Source organism: Poecilia mexicana, unplaced genomic scaffold (assembly GCF_051168715.1).
Source record: "Poecilia mexicana isolate PSO_F unplaced genomic scaffold, ASM5116871v1 scaffold_9, whole genome shotgun sequence".
Lineage (NCBI taxonomy): Eukaryota > Metazoa > Chordata > Actinopteri > Cyprinodontiformes > Poeciliidae > Poecilia > Poecilia mexicana.
The window spans coordinates 22,692,153-22,718,457 of record NW_028263378.1 but is presented as its reverse complement, the minus strand read 5'-3'; the positions used below and the strand labels follow the sequence as shown (position 1 = coordinate 22,718,457).

At 40.6% G+C, this 26,305-nt stretch overlaps 1 protein-coding gene and 1 long non-coding RNA gene across 2 annotated transcripts; one reads left to right on the top strand and one right to left on the bottom strand.

The window, feature by feature from the left end:
* Window positions 1-8,984: 8,984 nt before the first annotated feature.
* LOC106921241 (uncharacterized) lies at window positions 8,985-13,625 on the bottom strand. The gene is made up of 3 exons (XR_001418958.2): window positions 13,291-13,625; window positions 10,077-10,138; window positions 8,985-9,366 (listed from the first exon to the last, which is right to left on the bottom strand). It is a non-coding gene; the product is annotated as an uncharacterized LOC106921241 (long non-coding RNA).
* Window positions 10,760-21,828, top strand: adra1aa (adrenoceptor alpha 1Aa). The gene is made up of 2 exons (XM_014992787.2): window positions 10,760-12,209; window positions 19,681-21,828. The coding sequence occupies exons 1-2, from the start codon at window positions 11,312-11,314 to the stop codon at window positions 20,223-20,225; spliced, it is 1,443 nt and encodes a 480-aa protein (XP_014848273.2). The 5' UTR covers window positions 10,760-11,311; the 3' UTR covers window positions 20,226-21,828.
* The last annotated feature ends 4,477 nt before the right edge of the window (window positions 21,829-26,305 follow it).

Genomic DNA, 26,305 nt, shown 5'->3' with positions numbered 1-26,305 from the left:
CTTTTCTTTAGAGTGAATATCTGCAGTTTGCTTTCCTGTGTTTTGCTCTATTCATTTTCTCATCACTGGTGACGAGTTTCCTATAAAAGCATCTCCACAGCATGATGCTGTCACCAAAGTGTCATCACAAGAATGGCGTCTTTCGGTGGGTGTGCAGAGTTTTCCGTCATACTTAGTGTTTTGAAAACAGACTAAAAAGTTAAATTCTTGACTCATTGGATCAAAGTATCTCCTTTGTGCTTCCTAAGGGGTCCGGATGCACACCCACCACATACTTGTTTAGATTTTTATTTGTGTAAAAAGCAATAGCTTTGCACAAGTAAATGGTGTTGTTCTGTCATAACAGATCACAATGAAATATAATGTAATTTGTGGTTCCGATGTGACTAAATGCAAACGAGATGACGGAATGTTAATACTTTTTGCAAGGCTCTGTCTTTATAACTAGACAGCCATTCAGTTTTGCATTGGATCAATACAGTCATACACAATTCATTAATGTCTCTTTAAATAATTAATAGTGCAGACATGTTGCATGTCCACACTCCTGTCTGCACTGTTGACAACAGAGGTGAGATGTGACCTTTGCTTTATTAATCATGCCAGTCTAATGCTCTGTGACTGCGTATCGGCTCTGATCCCCAGCGAACATCACGGCTGTGTCGCTGGTGCATCCTCCTTTGTACGCTAAATAACCCTCCTCTTATCTGTTCTGGATCCTCTCGCTCTGATGTTCAATACCTGCACTCAAGGTCAATGAATGAGCTGCTCACACACACACACACACACTCCCAACCTCTATCCAAATTTAGAAACATGGCATTTAATTTGTCTGCTCCGTGGCCTTGAAACAATCCGCCAGACAAGGAAAAAAAATTGCAATTGTTTTACAGTCATGAATTCAAAATGAATGTAGCCAGAATACAGTCAGAGTGATGGATTGATCTGGTTGGAAGTGCCACCCCTGCTGCTTGTTTTCAGACGTTACTTCATCTGTCGTCTGGGTGCGTTTTCTGACGTTTGCAGCTGCAAACGTCAGAAACTGGCGTGCTTTACAAGTTCAATCTGATGTCATGTGCATTCTCAGCTTCAGCCACCTCAAATTCCCAAATCACACCGCTGCCAACGGGACATCTGGAGTGTTGATTAATTAATCAGATGATAGGCACTAGTCAGATGAGGGGGGGGCAGAGTGTGTTGTCATGTTGGATAATTCCCGCCACAGGACCGTGATGCCCGCTCTGAACAGCTGAGTGCTCTGAGCCCTGAGTTAAGAGTGTGCGTGTGTGTGTGTGTGTGCGTGTGTGTGTGTGTGCGTGGGGGTGTGTGTGTGTGTGTGTGTGTGTGCTCTCATGACACTACATCCGCGGGTTCGGAAGACAGCAGCGTTTGCCCTCTTTGAAACCCTGAGCATGATGCTAAAGAGCGAAAGAGCGGCATTTAGGCCATAATTAGAGACCTGTTCGTTCTGGAGTTAATTATGTCGCTCACCATTAAAGCATCTGCAGACTGAACCATGCCCAGAGTCTGCTAAAAGCCCCAAAAGCGTTATTACGCCGTGTGAGCATCAGGCAGTGTGCCTGGAGCTCATCCGCTTCAGGCAAGGATCCAACAGGTTGCAGAGGCGATCTAATGTGCATATAGGTGCAGCTGAGCAACAGGATTTTCAAATTATAAAACATACTTTATGAAATACTGCTCCCTGTCAATCTCTTTTTATGTTGTGATTTTTTTCCCCTCTAATGCTCTCAGTGGGAAAGAGATTACCTTGCAATACAAGATCTTTATCCTTCGCAGAAAATGGAGCAACATTTTGGGCAAAGATTTATTGCATGCATCGTTACTCTGGTTGACTTCTCTGCTGGCAACAGCGTAATGTTTGGGGACTGCCATTAAAATCTGAATTTGATGTTTCTAACAGCACGTGAAATAGCGATGAATTTGATTTTCACACTTTACACCGATCGTCGGCGTGAATACTGATTCTAGGCTTTTGTTGAACTATCTGAACTTCTGCTTTTTTTTCAGGTGAAATCATTATACAACAAACAACTTTGATGAACTTTGCAAAGAAAATCTGGGTTCACAAGTCTGGATTCTTTCTGATCCAAACAAGGTGAATATTACACATACCTGTTCAAACATATACATACCCACAGTAAGCCTGAATGCCTCTTTTTGTTATCCTGGCTGGATATTTTCTTAATTTGTGTGAATGTGAGACGATTCCAGAGGCGCAGTGGCTGTCTGCTTTATCTAAAACTACTTTGACCAGGTCATTTGGACAGTTGTCTTGTCTGAACACCCAACTGTGTCCAAATTTAAATCCAGCAGTTCATCAGAGGTGAAGTTGAAGAAGTTCTTCATTGCTCAGCAAGCAGTTCTCTTATACAGATCCTAGCCATGACACTGCTACCACCATGCTTGACAGCAGATGCAGTGTTCTCAGTTTGGAAACCTCATATTGGGTTCTCCAGTCATTTCTTTTTTCTATTCTGACCAAGCAGCTCTCTGTCTTTGTCTCATCTTACTGCAAATGTTTTCTCCAGAAGGCTTTTGGCTTGTCCTTAAGAAGCTGTAAATGTCACCCAGATTTGATTTTGGGGCAATAACTTCTTGGTTGACATTTCCTCAGCCCTTACTGATGCCAAATTCATTTTTCTGTGGACAGTGACACTTGTCAACTCCACTCAACTCAACGTTACCTACAAAGAAAAATAAAAACGCATGACGATGAAAGGGCAGTACATAAAAAAAGATACGATTAATGGAAATAAAATGAAAACATAAAAGGTTATTGCTGCTGTTACCGTAGCAATAAAGCTACAACTTTAAGGTATCAATGACAGCAAATATGACAAATCAAATGGATCCACACTTTGAATGTTATTTCACACTTTGAGCGTTGAACACAGAGAGTGCCACTGATGTTAAGACAGGTTTGAGTCTCGGTGAATGATTTGCTTCTCCTAAACGTCCTGACATTATTCTTTTATCGGATGGTGACATTTTGGGTCAAATGAGTGAACAACATTTGGGTATTCCCACGCGACAACAATCCAAAACAGACGTCAAAGCTGATTTTGGAAAGGATAAAGCAAGTTCACTATTAAGCTTCTGGAACGGCCACGACCCAAATCCTCAGAAAACTCATGTGTTGCGCCTGGAAGCTGGGTTCATGCCAGGAAACCAACCTCTTTAAATGAGCTCCACCATTTCTGATCTGAGAAGTGGTCAAATGTCCAGCCACAATGGTGCACAAAGCTTGTTAATAGTGTGTGGGTTTTGCTGTGGCTTTGTGAGGGACATTTATCCAAATATCAGAGGGAGTTCATTTGTGTGCGATACTTTGAAGCCGTAATCTGTTCTTTATTTAGAAATACTAATAAACAATGACATACTGAGATCTAATCCAACTTTTCCAAGTCTGGAAAAGAACATTATTTTGTATTATTGAATGAATCAAAACATATGAACAAGAATGTGTTTACGAACTAAATAGGTTCACACACCCACTGCCAACAGGGTGTTTTATATTAGCCAGTTTAGAGGGAGTACATTTGAGTGGTTCCCAAATGTATTTTTATCCAATTTTGATATTTTACAGAGATTTCTAATAGGTGTTTTACAGTTTTTTTAATAATTTAATTTATCATTCCTGCTTTTATTTCATTGAGGTTATCTGCTGCGACATCACCCTTAAAAAAGAACACGTCAAATACGTTAAAAACCCTTCACCATGTCAAGATAATAGCATACTAAGAACCTAAGTCATTCATATTATGTGCCACTTTCAGTTTTATTAAATATTTCCTGTTGAGAGATAGGTTTTATGTTCCCAGACATAATCTCCTGTACAAACATCATATCAACCACTGAGGTACTAAAATCCCGTCTAATTGCTGCCTTTTTTGCCATAGAGAACAGAAACATGGCCTGAGATAGCCTGCTGAGAATCTATAACTACACCAGAGTGGTGTTGGTGATTAGGCAAAATTAATTAGGAAAAGGTTTGTCAACTTTGATTTAATCACAGAATCCAAGCGCTTGGCTCCAAACCCGACAAACTGATGCCAAAAAGCGACAAGTTGACGCCCATGCAGGGGCTGCTGCTGCTGCACAGTACAGCCATGAGTCTTCAAATCCACCCCATTACCTCTGATGGCTTCAGTCGTTTCAGGTGCGAGGCTGGAGTTAGTCTGAGTGTGTGTGTGTGTGTGTGTGTGTAGGTGGATGGCTGACTGCTGAAACCCAGCCTGGAGAACATCATCTGCGCAATGACAGAAATATCACACTTCTACCATAATGTCAATTCTGTTTTTGCCTTAAGCTCACAAATGTTAAATAAATAAATAAATAAATAAATAAATAAATAAATAAGAAAGGCAGGCACAGTATAACTGCAATGCTGAAAGAAAAAAGATGACAGCATGACACACAGGAAGCAAGGGTTCGATGACAAACGAGTCTGAATAAAAGGAGATGGTTTTTTTGTGTTGGCTCCTGGATGATGTTAGCTGTCTTCGGTTACCTGCTGAAATCTGAATTCCTTTCAAAAAGATTTTTATCAGTCAGACGTGCCGGAGGGGAAACTCTCTTGATATGCAATTAGACTGAATGTCACTGAAAATGCCAACATTAGTGCGAATGCTCGGCTCAGGGTTGTTGCCCCTGTGATGGTAAGTGTGTATTCCTGCGCAGGGGATATTGATCTCAGTGTGTTTCAAACGCAGCAGTCCACCTCAGTGAATGGGCGAGTCAGACGGCTTTAATTACTTTTACAACACACAGTCGAGCCGCTAACAAGCCCGGCGTGCAGATGAGGATCATAGCTTCGTCGTTTTAGTCAATCCTTTTAAGCATGAATCATCAGCTTGTTCTGCATCCATGACATAATGACACAACTCTCGCTATTTATCAAATACTGATTTTAAAAGGGATTTCTTTATTATTATTATTATTATTATTATTATTATTATTATTAATTTCTCCTCCAGGGCCAGTGCACGCATGCACAATGACATAAGGCATAATCTCCTCAAAGATAATGACAGCTCTAACCCAAATTGCTGTGAAAATTGTTTGTCAATTCTGAAAGCAGCTCCATTTCTCACATTTGCTTTGATGAAGCGATCAATTTATCGTGCATACAGAACAAAAGCGTCCAATTATGTCCCTCGGTGCCTTCTGCCGGACTCGCGCTTCCAGGCAGCAGAAAGTTGTGCTTGTGATTTTTGCTTTTGACGCGAAGACGTCGATTTCTTTTCCCCAGAACCTCGCAGCGGGAGGAGGAAAAAAACAGAAAAGACAAGCACTGTAAGATGAAAGTCTCGTCATTGATTGAGTGCCTAAGCTGCTCTTTAAGTGGTCAGCTGTTCACCTCGCAGACAGACTCAACATCTGTCTGAGCTGGCTTCCACGTTTTCATGAAGAAAGATAAATGCTCTGTCTGGCTAAACTGAGGAATTGACCACAGTGTGGAAGAAAAGTGGCAAGCTCCTCAAAAAAAAAACAAAAAAAGAAGAAGAAATCAATGTACAGTATTTATTCATGGATGCTTGTTTTTCTTCTGCCTGCTCCCTTTTAGTTAGATAAACAAGGGGATTATGCCCGACTATAATTAAGCACTTACGTTCAATCTTACTTATTCGCCATTTTTCATGTTTATTGTACTGTCTTGCTTATCTGGTTGATACAGATGTGCTGTCTGTAGACGTAAGGAAGAAAAAAAGCGTCCGCAATTAATCTGTGGTGGTGTTTTTTTTTTGTGTTTTTTTTTTCTGCCTGGAAATGGGTTGTTAGACTGAGGGGAATAATTGTCATAGTCAGGTCCATTGTGACAAAATTGGCATCATTTTCCAGATGTATGTGATTAAAAGAAGGAGATCAGAAAATAAGTAATCAAGACATGACTGTGGCATGTATCACGTCTCCTGTTACCATAAATGATAATTGCTGGAATTTTATGTGAAAGATCAACAGATAGTAGAGCACAGCTGGCATTAAAAAGCAATAATTGTCATGATCCACAGGTGTTTGTGTTTTAGTTTTCTTTTCTTTGTCCCTAATTTCTTGTGTTGTTAGAAAATGTATGGCAACCTTTAGTTGATATTGTCATCAAGGTCTAATCATATTGGTTGATTTGGTGCATTTGGGTTTATTTATCTTAGATTATTAAAATATTAGCATCTAATGTCATTTTCCACCATTCCCTCAGTATTCAAGTGTTCTGGTTGTTATTGTTTTTGGCTGGGTCCTCTCCTCAGCTCTGCTTGATGCTCCTGTTTTGGTTTTTGGGCTTTAGCTTCTTTATCTACACTTCACATTTCTGGATTTTGGACCTGAACTTTGTTTTCGTAAGTTAGCTTAATTTTTTAAAGTCTTTATTTTTGCTCTATTTTACTTCCATCTGAATACCACCATTTGTAACAATAAGTGACATGTACTTGTTTATTTATTTATTTTATTTCTACCACACATTTGCTAGGTCTCCTACAGGTTGTGTCAAACTACAAATTGTAATTGTTTTCGCTTTCTCTCAAAAATATAATTTTACACTCTTCCATGAATGGGTTTCTTTCCAGTTCACTGATAAACACTATATTCTTTTGGTCTACTGTAAAATTCCAATAAAACACTGAAGTTTGATTTTTTATACCATTTAAGGTTAGAAGTCATAACATGACAAAACTATATAAAGAAGTTTCAAAGACAAGTGTGTTTTTGTAAGGCACTGTGTGTATTTATGGGATTTGGGGTTGACAGCATTAATCTTAATAATTTAACTATGCAGTCCCTCTAATAGGCACAAAGTTCAATTAGCAAATTAGCAATGAGTCATTTGAGAGAAAAGGTCTGCATTGTTTAATTAAAAAGAAATGGCTGCGATGCAGAGGCTTAATATTCAGGGACCCTCTAATTCATACAGTTATTAAAGCTTAATTAGGTGTTTCTGAATCATATCATTTAATATTTCATAAACAGGAACCTTTTAAAATATATATATTTTTAATCTAAACCACGTAATATAACAAGCAGTGTAACATTTGCAGACTACTTGAACCAAACTGATAAAGAATGTGTAAAAAAAAGATCTAACTTATCTTTGAGGTGTAATCAAAACAATGGTACACACACACACATACACATATATACACACACATATATTTTTTAAAATAAAAGTCGTTAAAGTGCACTTTAATCCACTTAAAAAGAAGTTGGCTTTATTTCAAATGTCAGAAGACAACTTTTTATTTTTTATTGTTTATTCTTGCACTTTGACATTAGACAAGGTGGAAAAACCGTGCGGGGTCGATAGTGACTGGTTGCGATGACGCACAGGGAGTGATGCTGAGCGGCGGTGAGGCGATGCGAGAATGGTTGGTTGGAGGTGGTGGGGAGGAGGAGGAGGAGGGTGGGGCAGCACTGGCGGGAGGGAGGGGTGGACGGGGGGTGGTTGGGGTGGGCGGTAGAATATGGAGAGAAAATAGCTCAAGAGGGCAGTGAGTGATTTTGTGCTCATCATCATCTGAAGAGACTCGGAGCACCTGGGGCTGGCTCTGCAGATTATCCCCGGCAGATGTGAGCGCTCTCCGTCATGAGCGCACTTGGCTCTCCGCCCGCCGCCGCCTCCCTGCGCGACTCGGCAGCCGGAGCCGAATCCAAACGCCGCTCAGCGCAGCAGCCGTCGGGATGCGGGAACAGACTCAAAGTTAGGTGAGTCTCCCAGATATGTTCATTTCAAATGTTTAAGTTTTTTTTGTGTGTGTGTGTGTGTGTGCGTAACTTGCTTTCCTTTGTCCTCCCCCCCCCCCTTACTGGTGCGTGTTTTTTATTTGTCTGCACAGGCATTTCATTTATATATTGTTTTAGAGGTTGAATTTACACGAGCCAACTTGTATGTAGTTAACCATAAAAGTATGCAGCGATAATATATTATATAATTGTATTAAACAAGGTAAGAAATAATCTGAAGTTGTTGCGCGCGGGCATCCAAATCCAACCCTCGCCTTTTTAATCATTGAGTTCATCCCTTTTAAAACCAGTCTCTGCCAACACTAAATAATCTTTTAAATTTAGAACTGATGTTAATGACAACAGCGAAGTTTTCAGTGGGCGTAGAGCGGAAAGGTCTGTGAGTGAGCTCTCTGGTGGCCACGGCCCCGTCCATCCATTTGTCATTTCACTGCGCTGGAAATGAACTTTCTGTCAGGTGTCGTCCGGCGCCGTGTCCGCCTCTTATAGAGCTGGGATTTTCCTGCGCGCAGCGGTGAAGAGGTTGAGATTACATCTGAGCCACGAACGCCTGTTTACCACTGACCAACTAAAATAAGTACTGACAGACAGCGCAATCCAGCTGTCCACCGTGGATCAGACTGGAGAACTGCCAAACACGGAGCTTATACCTGCAGCTCTTCCTGCATTGGAGGAGAATAAAAAATAAAAAAAATCCATGTTTTTTTTTTTTTTTTTCACTATTTCCTTCGGAGCAAGCTGTGTGACAGCAGCTTCCAACACCGGGCTTTTCTGGGCTGCCCTGCAGTATGCTTGCCCTTTTACTCATCACCCCCCACTGTGGATGTGTGTTCTTCTGGATGTTAAAGGCACAGAGAAGAGTGAAACTCTCCTGAATAATTAGCAGAAATGAAAACTCATTCTCCTGAAACACCAGTATGAAATGATTGCTAGTCCTATGTTTGTGTAACAGATTTTTTAATATATTTTTTTATTTGGGTTCCTTGCGCTTATGCGACTTTTTCCACATCACTTTTGCTCGTGTACTCCTCCCACTGGAAGTCGGATAACCTCAAATTAAATCTAAAGCATCCTTCTGACTGAATTATTCTCAGTTCGAATCTGTCTGTTTCTGCGAAGGCCTTGGGGATCTGTATGAGAACATTAAACATAAACTGACACACTAATCAGAGAAAACAGCAAAGACGCAGAGAAGCTGCAGAGATTTACGGCTCGGGTGGAAGAATCTGTTGACACGACAACTGTAGTGAGATATATTTCACACATTTAGCCTCAGGAAAAAGTGGCAAGAAGACAGCGTATGTAGAAAAAGTTGATAAGCAGTCCTGGAAGTGATAGAAGCCACACAGTGGGAAAAAGCTAATGTTTACCCTGCATGGTCAGATGAGACCAAATTTGAACTTTCTGGCTCACAAGCCAAACAATATGTGCAATGGGGAAAACTGACGCTCCTCATCCCTCTAACTGCACCGTCTCCTCTGTGAAACGTGGTGGTGGAAGCATCATGCTGAGGTGCTGTTCTGCAGAACAGGGTTGCTAAGAGCTGACAAAGTTGGATGAGTCACCTTCCAACAGGAAGCCCGAGTCTGTACGCCCCCTACGGGCCTGCAGCTGCAATTGAAGCAAAAAGTGTTTCTAAAAGCTGCGCATACTCAGATGAGATACCCACACATGCCATACTTTTCAGCTTAATGTATAAAGAAATAATAATTTTAATATCAAATCATTTGAGCAAAATAGTTTTAGATTGTGATTTTCTAATAAAATGACCTTGTCTTATACCACAAGAGTCTTACATATTTTAAACTAAAGGAGCCAAATACTTCCAATGATGGATAAAGATTTTAGTCTGATTGAGCAAAACAAGAGGATAGAAAAATGCAACTCTCATAAATCCCTTATGGGGATTGTTACAAGGTTTCTACTTTGACTTGTGTGGGTGATAGAAGCTCGAGGTGGTGTGTTTTGATGTCCATCCAGTGGATTTTATTTATTTTTTGCACATTGTGCCAGAAAGAGTTCACCTGCAAAAACAGATAGATAGATAGATAGGTAGACTCAAAATACCTTTTCAGTCTTCAACAAAGCAGATTAGCAAAATCCAAACCAGCAACAATGCCACAGTACTTTTACTTGTCTAATCTACATTCGTTTAATCTGCACAAGCAGGATTAGTTTTGTGTCCATCAGCATGAGGAAGTTCTTGCCCATGACATGGAGATGCTATGCTGGTACGGCATCATTTACTTTTAGCCAAGCAATGCTCCCTCATTGAAAGCAAATCTGAGTCAAAGACAACTTCCTTGTTTGTGTGCACAAACCTGTCGAATAAAGCGGAGTCTGATTCTGGAAGAAGAGATCACCAGCTGATGTAAAGGAGGATCTGCGTGCAAAGACAGCATAACATTTATCCAAGGAGCCGAAAATATATATCTTTTCTTATTAAAATGAAAACTTTTCATCCAGGAGCCCTCTCACGCTACAAGTGTGTGACAACATCCTGGAGAGATGTGGCTTTGAAGTTTGATTATACAGTGCCTCGCAAACGAATTTCTGCCTTGCCTCCACATAGATCAGAGGATTTTATTGACATTTTATGCGGTAGACCAACACAAAGTAATGCACAATTGTGAAGAGCAGGAACAATGGCGATTTTTTTTTTTAAAAAAAGAAAACATATTTTCAATAGAGTGCTGCGTTCTGAAAATGTCAGCGTAGTTTTCCAAATTCTTGTACCTCACGTTTTTTTGTTTACTCGATAAGAGGAGTCTGCGCTCACACAGCTCTCACACCAACTGTAGTTCAGACGCCGCTTCTCGCCCACAGACTACACAAGGCTGAGCAACAGTTATAAGGAAAAGAAAAAAGGAAACTATAAACCTGAAACAATAGGCAAAATCGTGGATGTTTTATATATATTTGTGTGTGTGTGTGTGTGATGAATGTGCCAGCTCTCTTTACACTTGTTCCTCTGTCTCTCTTGTCACAGGCGCAGGAGGCTGCTGGAGAATGCTGCAGCTCAATATGCCCCTGCATGCTATGGGGAGAGGCTGTCTGTTAAGTGCTGCTCACCTCCCACTCGGCCCAAAAAAGTGGCTTCTCGTTCCAGCTTTTAATACAAAAGACTTAAAATTTGGGTCCCGAGTGACGTTTTTATCTTTGGAGAGAGGATGTGCAAGGTACACCCGTGTGTCCATCCCCTTTGTAGTGCTTTTCTGTCAGCGCTTTGCACCAGCTGTATAATATAAGAAATAACATCGCAAATGTTTTCGAGATGGATCACCTGATTTCAACAAAGTAGGCTTCATTTCCATATTTTATTCTTCTCTCTCAGTAATTCTTGAAGCATCTCGGTGCATTGCCGGCATAATGGCTCATTTGCGGGAGGCCTCATCATTCAAATTATGTTTTGACAAGACTGCCTTGATGTGATCATTACTCTGATGGCTTTCACGAGAATGCCATGAAGCCCCTTTTTTTCTTCGGAGAACTAAACTGAAGGTGTTGTGCTTTCCACGGACCCCGTGCCCACAAAACCAGCACCGTTTTGGAGCTGATGGGTCCCGTGTTGGACAACATGACCCCGGCTTCTCTGACCCAGAACTGCACGAACTGCAGCCACATTTTCTTCCCAGAGCTCAGGGTGGTGAAGACTGTGGCTCTAGGGATGATTCTTGGCGTGTTCATCCTGTTCGGAGTGGTTGGAAACATCCTGGTCATCCTCTCCGTGGTTTGCCATCGCCACCTTCGGACGGTCACACATTATTTTATTGTCAACCTGGCAGTGGCAGACCTGCTGCTGAGCTCCACTGTGCTACCCTTTTCAGCCGTTTTTGAGATTTTGGATCGCTGGGTGTTCGGACGGGCTTTTTGTAACGTTTGGGCGGCTGTGGATGTGCTCTGCTGCACGGCCTCCATCATGAGCCTCTGCGTGATTTCCGTGGACCGCTACATCGGAGTCAGCTATCCTCTGCGCTACCCCTCCATCATGACGAAGCGCAGGGCTCTTTTGGCCGTGATGCTGCTGTGGGTGCTCTCCATAATCATATCCATCGGACCATTGTTTGGTTGGAAGGAACCGGCGCCGGAGGACGAGTCCATCTGCAAGATCACCGAGGAGCCAGGATACGCGATCTTCTCAGCCGTCGGCTCCTTCTACCTCCCCCTGACCATCATTCTGGTCATGTACTGTCGAGTTTATGTCGTCGCTCACAGAGAGAGCCAGGGCCTCAGAGAGGGCCACAAGACGGAGAAGTCAGACTCGGAGCAGGTGATTCTCAGGATCCACCGTGGAAACACAACCGCACTGGAGGAGGAGTCCCTGCGCAGCCGCACGCATTTCGCCTTGCGGTTACTCAAGTTTTCACGTGAGAAGAAAGCTGCAAAGACGTTGGGCATTGTGGTTGGCTGCTTTGTGTTGTGCTGGCTGCCGTTCTTCCTGGTGTTACCAATTGGTGAGTATCTTCATCTTTACCTTGGACGCAATGTTGATGAAGATTTCCACCATCTGGCTGAACATTTCAACAGGATACAGTAGAAATAATACTGTTGTGCATTAGGTTTACAGTTTGGATGGAAAAAGAAATCTATTTATTTAGTCTGAAACTAAAAAAGAAGGTATGCACATAAGTTGCAGCTTATATAAACACCTACTCCTGTTACAACCTCTTGACCTCAATACTGTATTTGAAAGGCAGTCTGTGCATGAAAAGCTGGATCTTTCTTACCCACTTGTGATAACATCACTGGATTGTTTTCGTCCTTGAGGAAATATGCGTTTCAGTGAAATATTTTCAAGTTGGTATTGACTCTCAGCAACTCTCCATGGCCACTGATCCTTTGCGATAAAAGCTGTAATTAACTTCAGGATTAGCTTTGCCTTCCCTGAATTAGAGGAAAGCGCTAACAATGTTAGCTTAATGGTCTTCGAGTTTATGGTAGAAGATTAAAAAGTGTCACGTTTGTCACACCGCCTTCGCTTTTTGCTACACTGGTTCTAGAGAACTATTTACCTTCTGGATCTGTCCAATTAATTAATTGGACAGATCCCACTCATCGATTTATTCAACTGCCAGGGCTTTTGAGTGCTTCCTCCTTTAATGGTCAGACCATTTTAATTGAATCACTCCTTTGTGGCTTCAGGCAGGAGTTCCAACATTTCACACAAGCCCTGTAGCTTCCAGAGCACAGCACACTTGTAAATGTAAGGGTAGACGACCTATAAATAGCCCGTATAAATCTTTCATATCTCTGACGTCCTCCTGTCCTTACTACCTGTAAACAAGCTCCAAGAATTTCAGACCGACATACATTTAAAACGCGGACCCTTGTCTGAGATGTCAAGCCAGCACTCTGCTCCAGCTTGCACTGTGTCTTTGTGACTCACCTCGTTCAGCGCCACCCCTTCAGCGACAGATAAGACCGTCACAATGGAGCCTTACACGACAAGACTAGCATGCACGGAATGGAAATAAATCTCCTGCTTTTTCATTCTCATGCGAGTCAGATGGAAATTGGAAGCCAGTCGATACGAACCTTGACAAATCTTGTTATTCTTGTTGTTGTTCCATAGTCTCATGCTGGTAAATATAGCTGACCATTTGGTTGCGTACTTTCTGACTGGTGAGCGGGTATAAAAGCCCACGCTGAAAAATGCTCCGCGCTGACACCGGTGTCACTTCTCATGCCACATGCCGCATATGTCCGTCGACAATGATAGATTTAGCGATGAGTCACCAAGCAGCGGCATTGTACCGACACACTGCCTATGATTGACCGACATTTATCTGTCACGAGACAGGAAGAAAGAAAAAAAAAGTTTGGGACTAGGATCACGGTTGAGATCCTAAAAAAGACAAGTTGTTAGGCCTCATGTTTATTTGAGGGTTGTCCTTCTCGCCGCTTGACATTTCAGAAGTTCCTCTTCTGTGATATTTCATGGCGTAAAATAATGCTAAATAAAATCAGAGCTTTAGTTACTGACAAAACCAAAAAGACATCATGTAATAATTTAGTAGCCTACATTTTGCTCTGTGTGTTTGCTCAGTCTTCTAAACTGCTTTTACAAGGTCTTCCTAGTTTCTCTGTTTACCAAATTCAGTTGGCGCTCCTGTAAGGAATCTGATTAGTGCTCTCACTCTGTGTGAGATTCTGCGTCCTGGATTTTATTATTAATGTGGCATAAATTACTTCTCAATAGCATGCAGTGACTGTAGAGGACTTAATTGTGTAATGAAAACATGTATTGTAAGATATTACATTTTTTGTTTACCAAAAAAAAAAATTCTTGAAGTTACTTTGCGTATTTGTATGCAGTCACCCTTACTCTGATGCTCCTAAATAAATTCCAGATTGCTCTAATTTGTCAAGCCCTGTGTAATTTCATCTCAGTATAAATTCAGCTATTCTATGTAGGCCTCAGAGGATTGTTAGAGAACATAAGTGAATGAATATTATCATAAAAAAACAACAACAACACAGCAGACAAGTCCGAAAGAAAGTTGGGAAGAAATTCAAGGCAGAACTGGACAAAGCATAGAACATCTAAAGGAGCAAAAAGGATCAAACAATACAAAGAGTGTGGAAAAAAGCAAACATGGAGAGCATTCATCAACAGCAGTATTAATAATAAGGGCCTTTGGTAGCTCTGGCAGAGCTGCAGAGACTCATGTGGGAGAATTTGTTGACAGGCAACAATTAGTCATGAATCCTACAAACGTGCCTTTTGGGAAGAATAGAGCCTTTTGAAAGAAATGTGGAAGAAATCATGCCTGCAAGACAGTATGGGACACATCAGGTATGTGGAAATAGGTGCTGCAGTCAGGTTGGCAAAAAGTATAACTGTCTTGCCAGTTAGCTAATTTTAGCATCAAAATACTTAGATTATTGAACATATTAATCAGGTAGTATAATTTATGTAATAATCAATTACTGGTTACAAGTCTGATGTGGACTCTTGACCTTCTCAGGAAATAATCAGTGAATAGGAATTTAAAAAGACTTGGACCTTATCAATCATTTACACATGTCTAACAAACCAAACCAACTCAAATTAAAGAACAAGCAATGAAGAACAATGAAGAAAAAAAAAGAAAGGTCTCATCTTATTATTCGCTCAAATTGATGCCTTACTAGATTTTTTAGCAAAACCCTTTTTGAAAAGATCTTCCTTTTTTATCTGATCTAAGAAAGAAAGCAAACAAACAGGTTTGAAGTTCTGCACTTATCTAGTTCCAGATCAGCAGAGTAGCGCAGAGTTCTCTATCCTCATCTCCATGGAAACGTCACTCGCTTTCAGGATCTCAGGCTATCAGTCAGCAGACAGGATAGGAGTCCGTCTCCTTAGCTCTCTGTTTCTCACCGAAGCGTCTCGGCCCGCCACCCCTTCGACAGGGCAGGGTTGCTTGGAGAAATGAGAGAAGGTAACAGGCGACTCGTTCAATATGCCCGGGTGCTTGGGGTCCGGATTGGACCGGATCTCAGTATGACAGCAGTTAGATAATGGCTACTGGCTCGAGTCATGAAAGGTTCCCCAGCTGATGGTGAGAGTCGTACAGGGAAGCCCTTAGGAAAAGAAGGATTCAGAAATGCGACAGGCAGAGAAACAGGTGATGCTGGTGAAAACAAAACAAGGAATTTCAACAGTGAATGGAGGGCATGGCAGCTTATCTTGATGAGAGAGGAGCAGCACACAATTCAATAGCTCTGATTCTATTACTATTATTATTATTGTTGTTGTTGTTGTTTGGCTTCCCATGTCCTTCCAACCCTCCTAGGCTTCCTGCCAGGTCCTGCACTTGAGTCGAATTAGATCCATATCAGGAGGCAGTCGGTATGATGTGTTGGTGCGGATGTTAAACCCTCGAGGGACAAATCCGCAGCTAAACTTTATCAAGGACATTGATGTTTTCACGTAGCGTCGCAGTAAAAGCCTCTAAGGTTGTCACGGTTGTCAAAACACTTTAGAACACCTAACATGAGCTTTATTGTTGTACTAATATCATTTAAATTCTTTCTAATCAGGAAACTGGCGCTCTTCTTTCTCAATTCAACACATTGGCTGCTAAAATCTGAGCCTGGCAGGTGATACACAAACATGTAAAAAGTATTTTTGTGACCGATTTTATGCGAATGTGGAGCTGGAGAATGACACAAAGGTTCACCTTTCAGTTGGATTGCAGCCCTGAACATACAGCCAGAGCTGCAATGCAATGGTTTAGATCAAATTACTTCCATGTAATGCCACCTAAATGAAAGATTAGAATCTGAAAAAGTTTAGGATTTATGTTTACCAGTCCATTTTTGCAAAGAACAATAGGCTACAAATTAGGTTTCTAGATGTAAAACTCTAGAAGAGCGCTAACTCAAGAGAGCAGCAATTACAACGAAAGACGACACACTGTAAGGTATTGACACACAGGTGCGAATACCAATGCACACTGCTTTTTTTTTCAGATATTTATTTGTGAGAAAACAGAAAAACGCAACTTATTTCCCTTCCACTTCATTATTACTTTTGGAAGGAACTGCGTTTCACTGAGCCAAATGATGGAAGGGTGGCTAATTCACACATTGCTTCTTTGCTGACGGCTTCGGATTTTATGACTCATGACTCGTGACAGATTCTATATCAGATAAACCCCTCCAGTCATCATCTTGATACCCTCAATACAGATATCTGCACTAACTGCCCACCTGAGGATAGCATCAATCACCGTGGCCCTCCACTGAAATCCCAGCCCATGTATTGCTCATCTTTCTGTCTTGATGAAATTCACCAACATGCAATAAAACTGATTGCCTGGGTTCAGACCTTTAAATCCGACCTTTAGATCTGTCCAGTCCAAAGACTTGACTGATTTGTCTGGCACAGTGAGATGAAACAATTGCTTTGCGTGTAAAAAAAGAAAAAGAAAAAGAAAAGCCCCATCGGAACCATTGATCCAGAGGCTAAAGTACGCAAACTGAAGGATAAATGGAGGAAAATACTGATTTGTTTTTTTTTTTTTCCTGTTTATTTCCTGAAACGGCTGCAAAAAAAATAGATATATTGTGGCCTGACTACACATCTGTGTCAGCTTAAATAAATCCAGTGGCTATGTGGGCTTTTGGTAATGGGTTTTGGAAAGGCTATTTTAATTCCCCCATGGAAATCAGTTATAGACGGAGGAAACTAAAACATTCTGCCCAACAGTAAGAACAACAAAAAGCCAGCTGTCCAACAAGTAGAGGAAATTATACATATTTATAAAACTATGACAGCATTTCTAAAGTCAGACAATAGGAAAAGAAGATTAGATGGTTTCTTCCATCTAATCTTTTGGGAGCCAAGTTTGGCTCCCAAAGGAAATTAGATCTCTCACAAGATGACGCAAGAATCAGTGTTTTTTATTGTATGTATAATTTATTCTAAAATAGTTACAAAATTATTACACACATCAAACCATTGTAATAATTGCTGAGCAGCCTTTGTGCATTTCTTTTCTGCAGGTATTTTGAGGATTTTTCTTTGGTGATGAGCTCCTCATCCTTTAGGTTGGAAGGCCTCCCTGCCATCACCCTAATGATGGCTTTCTCATTCACACACAGTGCTGCTACTATTACATAGGTTCTACTTGATAAAAATTATTACTGTGTTTACATTATAAACTGTTAGTATCTTCTACAATGAGTTATCACGTGACAAAGTTCGTATTACCAGAACTGCAGCATCTATGAGTGTATTCTAAGGGATATTGATCATTTTCTTAACTGTGATGTGCAAAAAATAGAAAATCTTTCCGGATTCAACATGTTACTGTAACCTCAAAAACACAATACAGACCAACTTCACTGATCTCCTTTCAACCGTCCAAAACCTCATTATTTACTTCTATGGCAGCGTAATGTCTTCCCTACAGTAGATAAAAATGTGGCTAATGCTGCTTTACAATAATAATAATAATAATAATAATAATAATAATAATAATAATGGACTAGGTCTTTACGTTTGTATTGTATTGTTTTTCTTTTTTGGTGTGCAACAATCCCCTGCTTCTTTGTATTATTGTATCTTTCAAAGAGTTCATGCTTTGGTGGCCGCATGATTAAAATCTCAATAGATACAACAAACAAGCCGTGGCAAAACAAACCGGTGTTACACAACAGCCTCTGCCGAAGCATGTTGTCTGTTTGAAGGTTTCAAAAATACAAAATTATAGAGACACAATACATTTATCTAACAGCTGTAACACCCCTCTGTTTTTACAACAACAAAAAAGAAAACGAGAGAAAAGAATCTACCAGGAATACCAACAATGATCGAATTGTTCTCTGCTAAAGCCGCCGATAGAGATAGAAAATCATTTGCTCTCAGACTATCCTCTTTTCATATATTCATTCATGATTACATCACCGTTTTATATTTACAGAGCTCAGATTTTTTTTTTTCTACCAATAACAACTTGCGATAAAGCATTTCACTGAAAGCTTTTACCATTCCAGCTGAGAGGTGTATAGCGCAAGCAGACGGGCTTTAAATTATTTTAGTGCTTCATTGTCTCCCATTGAACACGTGGCAAGTCACCTTACATATACAAAGACAAGCAGAGCTGCATATAATACCCCCCTTCAAGCCATTACCTATGCTTCTTCATTAAGGACCCCACTCATATTCCTGAGTGCTTCCTCTAATCAAGGGAAGCACAGTCTATTACTGCAAATCTATTAAAACACCACATCTGAGACTGAGTCATGAGGTTATATTTAGTGAAAATTTTATGAAATAAAAATAACATGTCGTTAACTTTAATATTAAAAAGGAAATGACTGCCGCCGTGGCTGCGGTTCACGTGTTGCTTTATGGAAATTTATCTCCGGAGAGGCACTGGCGATGGAAACTGGGGGTTTTAATTTAAATCCAAATCACCTCAAGTGAGCAAGCAGCGTGGCCAGCGCTAATGTTGGTTAGTTTACTCACTTTGCCTGTACAAAAGCGCCTGCTCTCAGATTATAAATCAAACTAGTTTGGGGGATTTCCTTTTTTAACGTTTTATTTCATTTGTCTTTTGGTTGTTTTTTTTATTTATGAGACTGCTGGTTGGCATACCTTTTGTTTGTATCAAACCTTTTTTATTTTTCAAAATTAAGACACAACTGCACATTTCCCCTCCCTGTATCAATGAAGGCATCCACATATAATAAGATTCTGCAGGGCAGAGATGCTTCCAACATTTTCTAAAACGACGGCAACAAAAATAACCGCAGCACATCTTATTAACCGATTTACAAGACAAATTATATTTCGCTAACTTTTTTTTTCAAAATTTATTTTAAGAGCAAAACATTCTTAAAAAGCCCTTCCTCTTGTTATTAATCATTTATAAGCGTAGACTCTCTTACAGTGACTGCAAGAGAGAAACAGAGCAGTCAGCTTTGCACAGCTTCACTGTTAAAATAGGATTTCACCTATATTCTCAAAATGAAGGCATCTTGATTACACAGTTAAAATGTTGAATCCGTCATTAGAGATAAATGTGATTAGCACATTGAGTGCTGTTAGTGGGTCTGTGCCCTGCAGAGTAAATGCATCCCAGCATTAACTCTGTGAATTCCCGTAGATTGTCGACATTTAAAGTCAAGAGTATAGATTGTTAACTTGTTCTATTCAGACTGGAAGACCATCACTTTAGATTTATACCTGCTTGAGGCCCACAGCGTTCACTGCAGTTGTTCTTTCAAACAGTGGATGTTGCTCCGTTTTACAGAAAAGAACATGCAGAGAAAAGGGCCTTCCTAAGCAGACAGCCCCAAAATTAAAACCTTGACCTTGCACTGCAAATAAATTTAGCACTGAAAGCGTCCGCGTCGTCTCTGCTGCTGCTTGTTTTTCTGTAGATCTTTGCTGCTTCTTTCTTCTGAACCCCTCTGTGTCACCTGTCGCTGCAGGCTCCATATTCCCTGCATACAGACCTTCAGACACTGTCTTCAAGATCACCTTCTGGCTCGGCTACTTCAACAGCTGCATCAACCCCATCATCTACCCGTGCTCCAACCAGGAGTTCAAGAAGGCTTTCCAGAGTTTACTCGGAGTCCACTGTCTGAGGATGACTCCCAGACCGCACCACCACCATCTGAGCACAAGTCAAAGTCAAACCCAAGGTCACAGCCAGGGCCTCACGCTGAGCCTCGACAGCAGGGGGGCTCCCTGCAGACTCAGCCCCTCCTCGTCGGTGGCCCTTTCCAGGACTCCTTCCTCCCGGGACAGCAGGGAATGGAAAGTCTTTTCCGTGGGCCCCATCGGTGGCGGCGGGGAGGGGCCGGCCGATACGAGCAGAGCCAAGGTGGCGAAGCTGTGCAACAAGAGCCTCCGCCGCAACTGCTGCTGCATCCTCAGTCCCGAGACGCCCCCACAAGAAGCCGCTGTTGTCAGAGACCTTCCGACGATTAAAATCCACCAACTTTCTCTGTCAGATAAAGGAGAGGCTGTGTGACCCGCTGTCGAAGATGCACCGCTCTGGACTCTTACTTAAAAAGTCAAAGATGAGAGACTATGTTTTATTTTAATACTGCTGCTGCTTTGAGGCTGAAATTTACCTCAACTTTAAAATTGTTCCTTTTATTAAATTTTTCTGCAGAGTAAGTTGGTTAAGAAGGCAACAAGAAGAAGGTTATTATTTTATTGTTTTATTTTTTTTTGTCAAACATGTCAATGAAAATGATCTAAAATCCCTTTGGTGAGGTGGGCCAGCTAATCAAAGCATTCCAAGATGTTTACATGCACATTGGGTATAAAATGCATGCACAGCCTGTTAAAATGACAGATTTTCTGATGTAAAAACGAGACCAAGATGAATAATTTCAAGACATTTTCGACCTTTAATGTGACCTATAACCTGTACAGCTGATCTAAAAAACAAACTGAAATATTTCAAAGGGGAGGGAAAAAATCTAAACAACTTATGTCTTAAGTGTGCACGCCCTCTTATTGTATTATGTTTTATGTTTTTGTCTTCCGAATTGACCCCTACATTCAAACTGATGCTAAGCAGGGGTCAGTAGCTGCTCGTTCAAAGTGCCAAACCCAACAAAGTTGACTTGTGCTAGAAGACATTTTCTCACCTTTCTTTAGTTGCAACTCGCAGCAAAAATCAAAGTCTGCCAAGAGCTTCCAAAGCATCAGAAGAATCAGATTCCCAAAAAGGTATCAGTCAGGAGAAGACTACAAGGCAGTAAATATACCACAAAACACCAAACCAAAAAGCTAGATGTCCAACCAAAATAAATAAAAGAATATGAAAACAAATGGTTAGGACAGAAGCAACATTAACTGCAAGAAATTTTACTGCAAGTATTGTCTGTGTGGACGGCCATGCTCTTATATCAGGGTTATATTGTAATGTGTCATTGAAATTTTTTCTTTCAATAAAAAAAATTGTATTGTATTTTTGCTCAATTTTGCAAAAATACATCAAATGTCCTCTAAAAACATGAGGAAAAATGCGTTGGCATCAGATTAAACTAACTTTTCATCCATAATTCTGGCAACAACAAAAAAACAAACAAAAACACACAGAATATCGTTAATAGACACAATATTCATAAGCCGTCAGCAACACTACTCGTCAATGTTTGTACAAACTCTTTGGACTTGTATTACAAAGCTGGAGATGAATAAGAACATCATCATTCAGCAGAAATGCTTAAATATTAAAAGGTGCTTAAACAAAGTATTAGTTTAATCGGGCACCACATATTCAGCTGTACAAGAAGAATTTCAGGAATGAATTATCTAATGTCTTTACAGAAATCTGACATTTTAACAGCAGCGTGTGAACTTTTTGTACGTGCTCCATTTTCCATTATAAGAGAGATGTTTAAATGTGTAAATGTGTAAATATGAAGGTTTAATCTACTGCATGGTTTCAAATGACATATTTCAAACAAAACAAAACAAAAAAAACGCTGGTGCTCCCGATGTTTCCAAAGTTTTCCTGAAGCTGCTCATCTTGTGAAAATGTTTGCCGAGGAACCTCACATGCTTCCGTGTCACAATAAATTCCTACGACATGTTTCCCAAGGGAGGAGGATTTCTGAGGACATTTCTGAGCTTCTGTTGCTTGTTGTCATCTCTGCTTCGTTTCTTCTTGTGGGTTAATCTACTGCACAAATTTGTCCCTTTACTTTTTCTGCCGCATTCCCACAGTGTCATGAATCCTGTGAGCGGGGAACAGATGGATCCCTTAATGCACTACTCTGGAATTTTAACTGACCTTGTGGTTTGCTGGCCTCAATCCTGACCAACCTCAAGCCTCTTAAAAAAAAAAAAAGAAATCTGCCAGATTTAGAGATGTCAGGATAAACTCTCACACAGTCTCAGACATTCTTCTCTCAGGCCGCGCTCCCCGTTTCTATCGCTGTCAGTTCTGATAACCGTCGACGGATTGCGATTCTGGCCCTGGGTGGGCCCCTCTTTCCCTATATATCAAGTTCAAACCAGAGATTTACATACAAAGACAATTTGTTTCCTCGCTGTTTGACATTAACTCAGACTCTTCCTGCTTTAGGTCCGCTAGGATCTCCACAATATTTTATTTTGTTTAAATGCCATAATAATAGTGGCTTCCTGCTCTCTGAGTGGTCTACAGAGGTCTGTTTTCACTGTGGATAACGAAAGTCCCACTCGATTATGCCGTAGCTTGCCCTGTATCTATAGGCACGATGGAACAACGTTGTCTCCGCTCACATTCATACGTTGCCAGTGCTTTCTCCAGTCCGCTGCTTCATCTGTTGCTCATCCTGAGCCCATTGCTGGAGCAGATATGATATATTTACATGACACAAAATAAAAGAAAAACTACACCAGTGGAATTCTACGCAATTCCACGTTTTATTATGTTCAGCATCTTCCATTAGATTAGAAGGGTTTCTTTTTCATTCTTTATCTTGTCCTTCAGTAATTCTCGGTGCAACACCACAGGCGAAACAGGGGATATGTGACTCTAAAGGTGCTTTTTGTTTGACAAACTGTATTGTGAGTGCTGCAACCCCAGTTGAACAGAGTCCCCATCGTGACGGCTCTACCGGATGATGAGGTGTGAAAACAAACCCGAACGCTTACATTTCCCAGACAACATAATATTAGTATATGCAAACGTCTGAATTTAAAGTACTGAAAAAATAAAACACACACACACACACACATATTTGCTCATTTAGCAGATGCAAGTAATTATGTAAAACTTATGTAAAATTTCTGTTTTCTTATGTAAAACAGAAGTTTAGTTTAGTCTGATCTATCATTTGAAGTTTTCACACTTGAAAACAAACAAAAGTTAGATAAGTTAAGGAAGTAAAGAATATATCTTTATGTGCCATCTCAACAGACTAAAACTTGAATTGATCTCCATTTGTGTTTAATAAAAGACAAATAATAATAATAATAATAATAATAATAATAATAGGAAAAAATATCTATTTTTGTTTGCTTGCTTGTTTTTTTTTTGTTTTGTTTTGTTTTGTTTTTTGCATGCTTTTACATTCCGGAAACAACGGCGTCCTGGGCGGTGAGCCTCATTGCCGCGCCCGTATGTCAAACCGTCCCCTCACCCCCCCGTGGCCTTCTCCAGGCTTAGTGAAGACTAAAGGTGTGAAACTGAGAGAGTTTAAGTGCGAGTCCGGGACTGCAAAGTGCCTCTGTTTACGCAGAAGCATCTAAAGGGCAGGAGGACAACCACTGCCAGCTGTATCGATTTATTTCCCCATGGCTACTCCCCGCTCCCTACAAGACGCGCTCCTTCTTGTCGGCGTGTAGGCGGAAAGAGATGCAGTCGGCATCGTTAAGCCAGTCTCCCCCCCACCTCCCTCTCTCTCTCTCTCTGTCTCTCTCTCTCCATGTTGAGTTCACTCGCAGAAGTAGAGTGGACAGTTTCCCCCACAGAGGAAGGAGTGGACACAGCAGCGAGAGTGCCTGCGAGTGCCAGTGTTGTCATTGACTGGCATGGCTGTGAACCTGTAAATTACCCACCCCATCTCTGCGCGGACGCCATTAGGAGGGAAGCAACTGGCCGGGGCAATAAATTACAGGTGACCGTATACACCCCCCCCCCCCCCCTTCACTTTATTATGGCTCCTTATGGAAAGTGGTGTGATTATGAACCCAGTCCTCCTCAGCCAACAAATACCTGTGTGCAGCGCGCTTCATAAAAAAATATCTATAATCCTCCAGACGTTACTGGATGTAATGAACACCGTAGTTACATCCGCAGAGCGTCTTTTTGCTTCATCAGCACCCACATTGCATTATTCCTTCCCATAGTTTTTTATTTGTCCAATTGGGTTAAATTACAGAGCTTCTAAACGGTGATTATAACAGGGATATTTTTAATACTTACAGTCTATTAACGTGGAAAACTCTGCGTGTCGTGGCAGGATCAATTATGGGAGGGAGCGCGTGGTCTTTTAATAGCAGCCTCTGCGCTTCACTGGATTGAAAGCATAGCAAGTGCTGCCGGTGACTCATGTTTGCACACTTCTCCCAAGAGGTTGTAACCTGGTTAAAAAAAGATGTATCCTCCTGGTGTTTTCATTTCTTTTTTTTTTTCATACCCCTTTCTCGTTTTAAAGTGAGTTAATTTTGGTGTAACTATCATAGGAGTCCCCACGTCTTGGCTTTCATCTGTATGCGCTCGTCGTCTCCAGTCCTGTAAAATTGTCCGGCAGCCAAGAGGGACGTCACTTCATCTAATCATAAAACTTTGCTGTTCTCAACCTTGTGGTCGCTTTACTGAAACTGTTTCCCCACCCCCACCCCACGGTGGACGCAAGCAAATAAGAATAAGCAGGGGCATTAAAAAAAAGAAAAAAGAAAGAGGGAATGCTTTTAGACTCAGCTTTTCTACTCTGTGCCTCCATCTAGTGTCCCGCACTAAAACCCCTCCGTAGATAAAGATAAATTAATAAAATACTTTTTCTACTTACTGATTCGCAATATATAAAAAAAGTGTTTTGTTAAAAAAAAAAGTTTAGATGTAATTTCTTCATTCATTATAAAATTTAGCAATAAATTTGTTCACTTTTCTTTGCATTTTTTTTCCATTTTATGCATGCTTTTAATCCTTACTTTGTTTTTTTATATATGAAAATGTACTTCCCCCCCCCATATTATTACACTTATACACAAAATTAGATGTTATATGTTTGCGTTTATTTATTAATTTTGATTTGTTGGGCTGCGTGGTGCACAGCAAGAAGTTCCTGAGTTCAGCTCCCTGCTGTGTGAAGATTTCATGTTCTTTCAGAATAGAATAGCGTTAGTGTTGTCTTCTAATTAATCCCTTATTTGTCTCTGTGTCACTTTGTTGCAGTGTAACAGCAACAAAGTGACAGTCAAATAAGCACCTAGATTAAAAGCAGTAATCGGTATCATTAGCAGCATCAGAACTAATAATTTTATAAAAGCTCAACAGGCAATTTAGCAAATCTTCCTCTACTCTGGGAAGAACCTTCATAAAAAGAAAGAAGAAGATGAAGGACATAATAGACATCTTTGAGAATCCTTTTCACAAGACTAATTCAATAAGCCTTCACTCAGAAGTGTCTCAAAAAAGCGACTCCCTTGGGTTTCTCTCTTTATCACTTATTGACTACTGATGATAGGCGCCATCCGCCAGGTATGGATGCATAGACTTGTCAGATTAACTAAAGCTGTGGACGCTGTTCTGTGCTCCCTTTTAATTTGAGCCGTTCCAGTTCATCGGTCTGCGTCTCGCTGTTGGCATGAAGAGAGACTCATTTCAGTGATTTATCTTTAAAAGTGAAGATCGATATCCACATGTGTGGAAATTCAGCATTTTAGACCCTGGTGTGATTCCCATTAATCAATCCTAATTCCCTGGATTTCCGCCAAGAGAATATTTTAATTATAAAATGAGGAGAAATATTGGCATGCTGAGTTAAATTAATTAAAATAATTACTCATGATCCGGAAAACAACCCTCATGATGAGCTTCGTCCTAAAGAGCCCTCTGGAAAAAAAAAAAAAGTTCTGCCTCCGTTATATGAGAAATATTTATACAAGTTTGATTTTAAACTTTGGAGACATTTATACTGAAAAAATGCTTCTGTGTGGAGCTTTTCCTAGGAAGTTTGACGTAGGTATATCAAAACATTCAGGTAAAGATATACAGTACATAGCTGTCAGATGATACTGACTATTCTTACCAAGCTTCTTTCTTTGTTACTTGAATAGTAGAAGGGGGACTTATTAAAACACATCAGTTTTAATAATTTTATAAGTTCTTCAAGTGCTGAGTTTTTCTTAGATGTTGGACAAAACTTTTGACTTGTCAATCACAAAATCTTGCAAGGTGCATCTGGCTGTGGCTGGTTTATGGTGAAATGTTTTGTCCACCTCCAGATTTGGGTTTCATCTGAAGATTCATTAGCATGTTTTTTTTTTTATCCACCAAAATAATATTTTGTAAAGGCTCTCTGCTTTCACAGATCATTCTACTCTGTCCTATACTTTAGGAATGAGAAAACCTTTTTTAAAAATCATAAGTTAATACTAAGC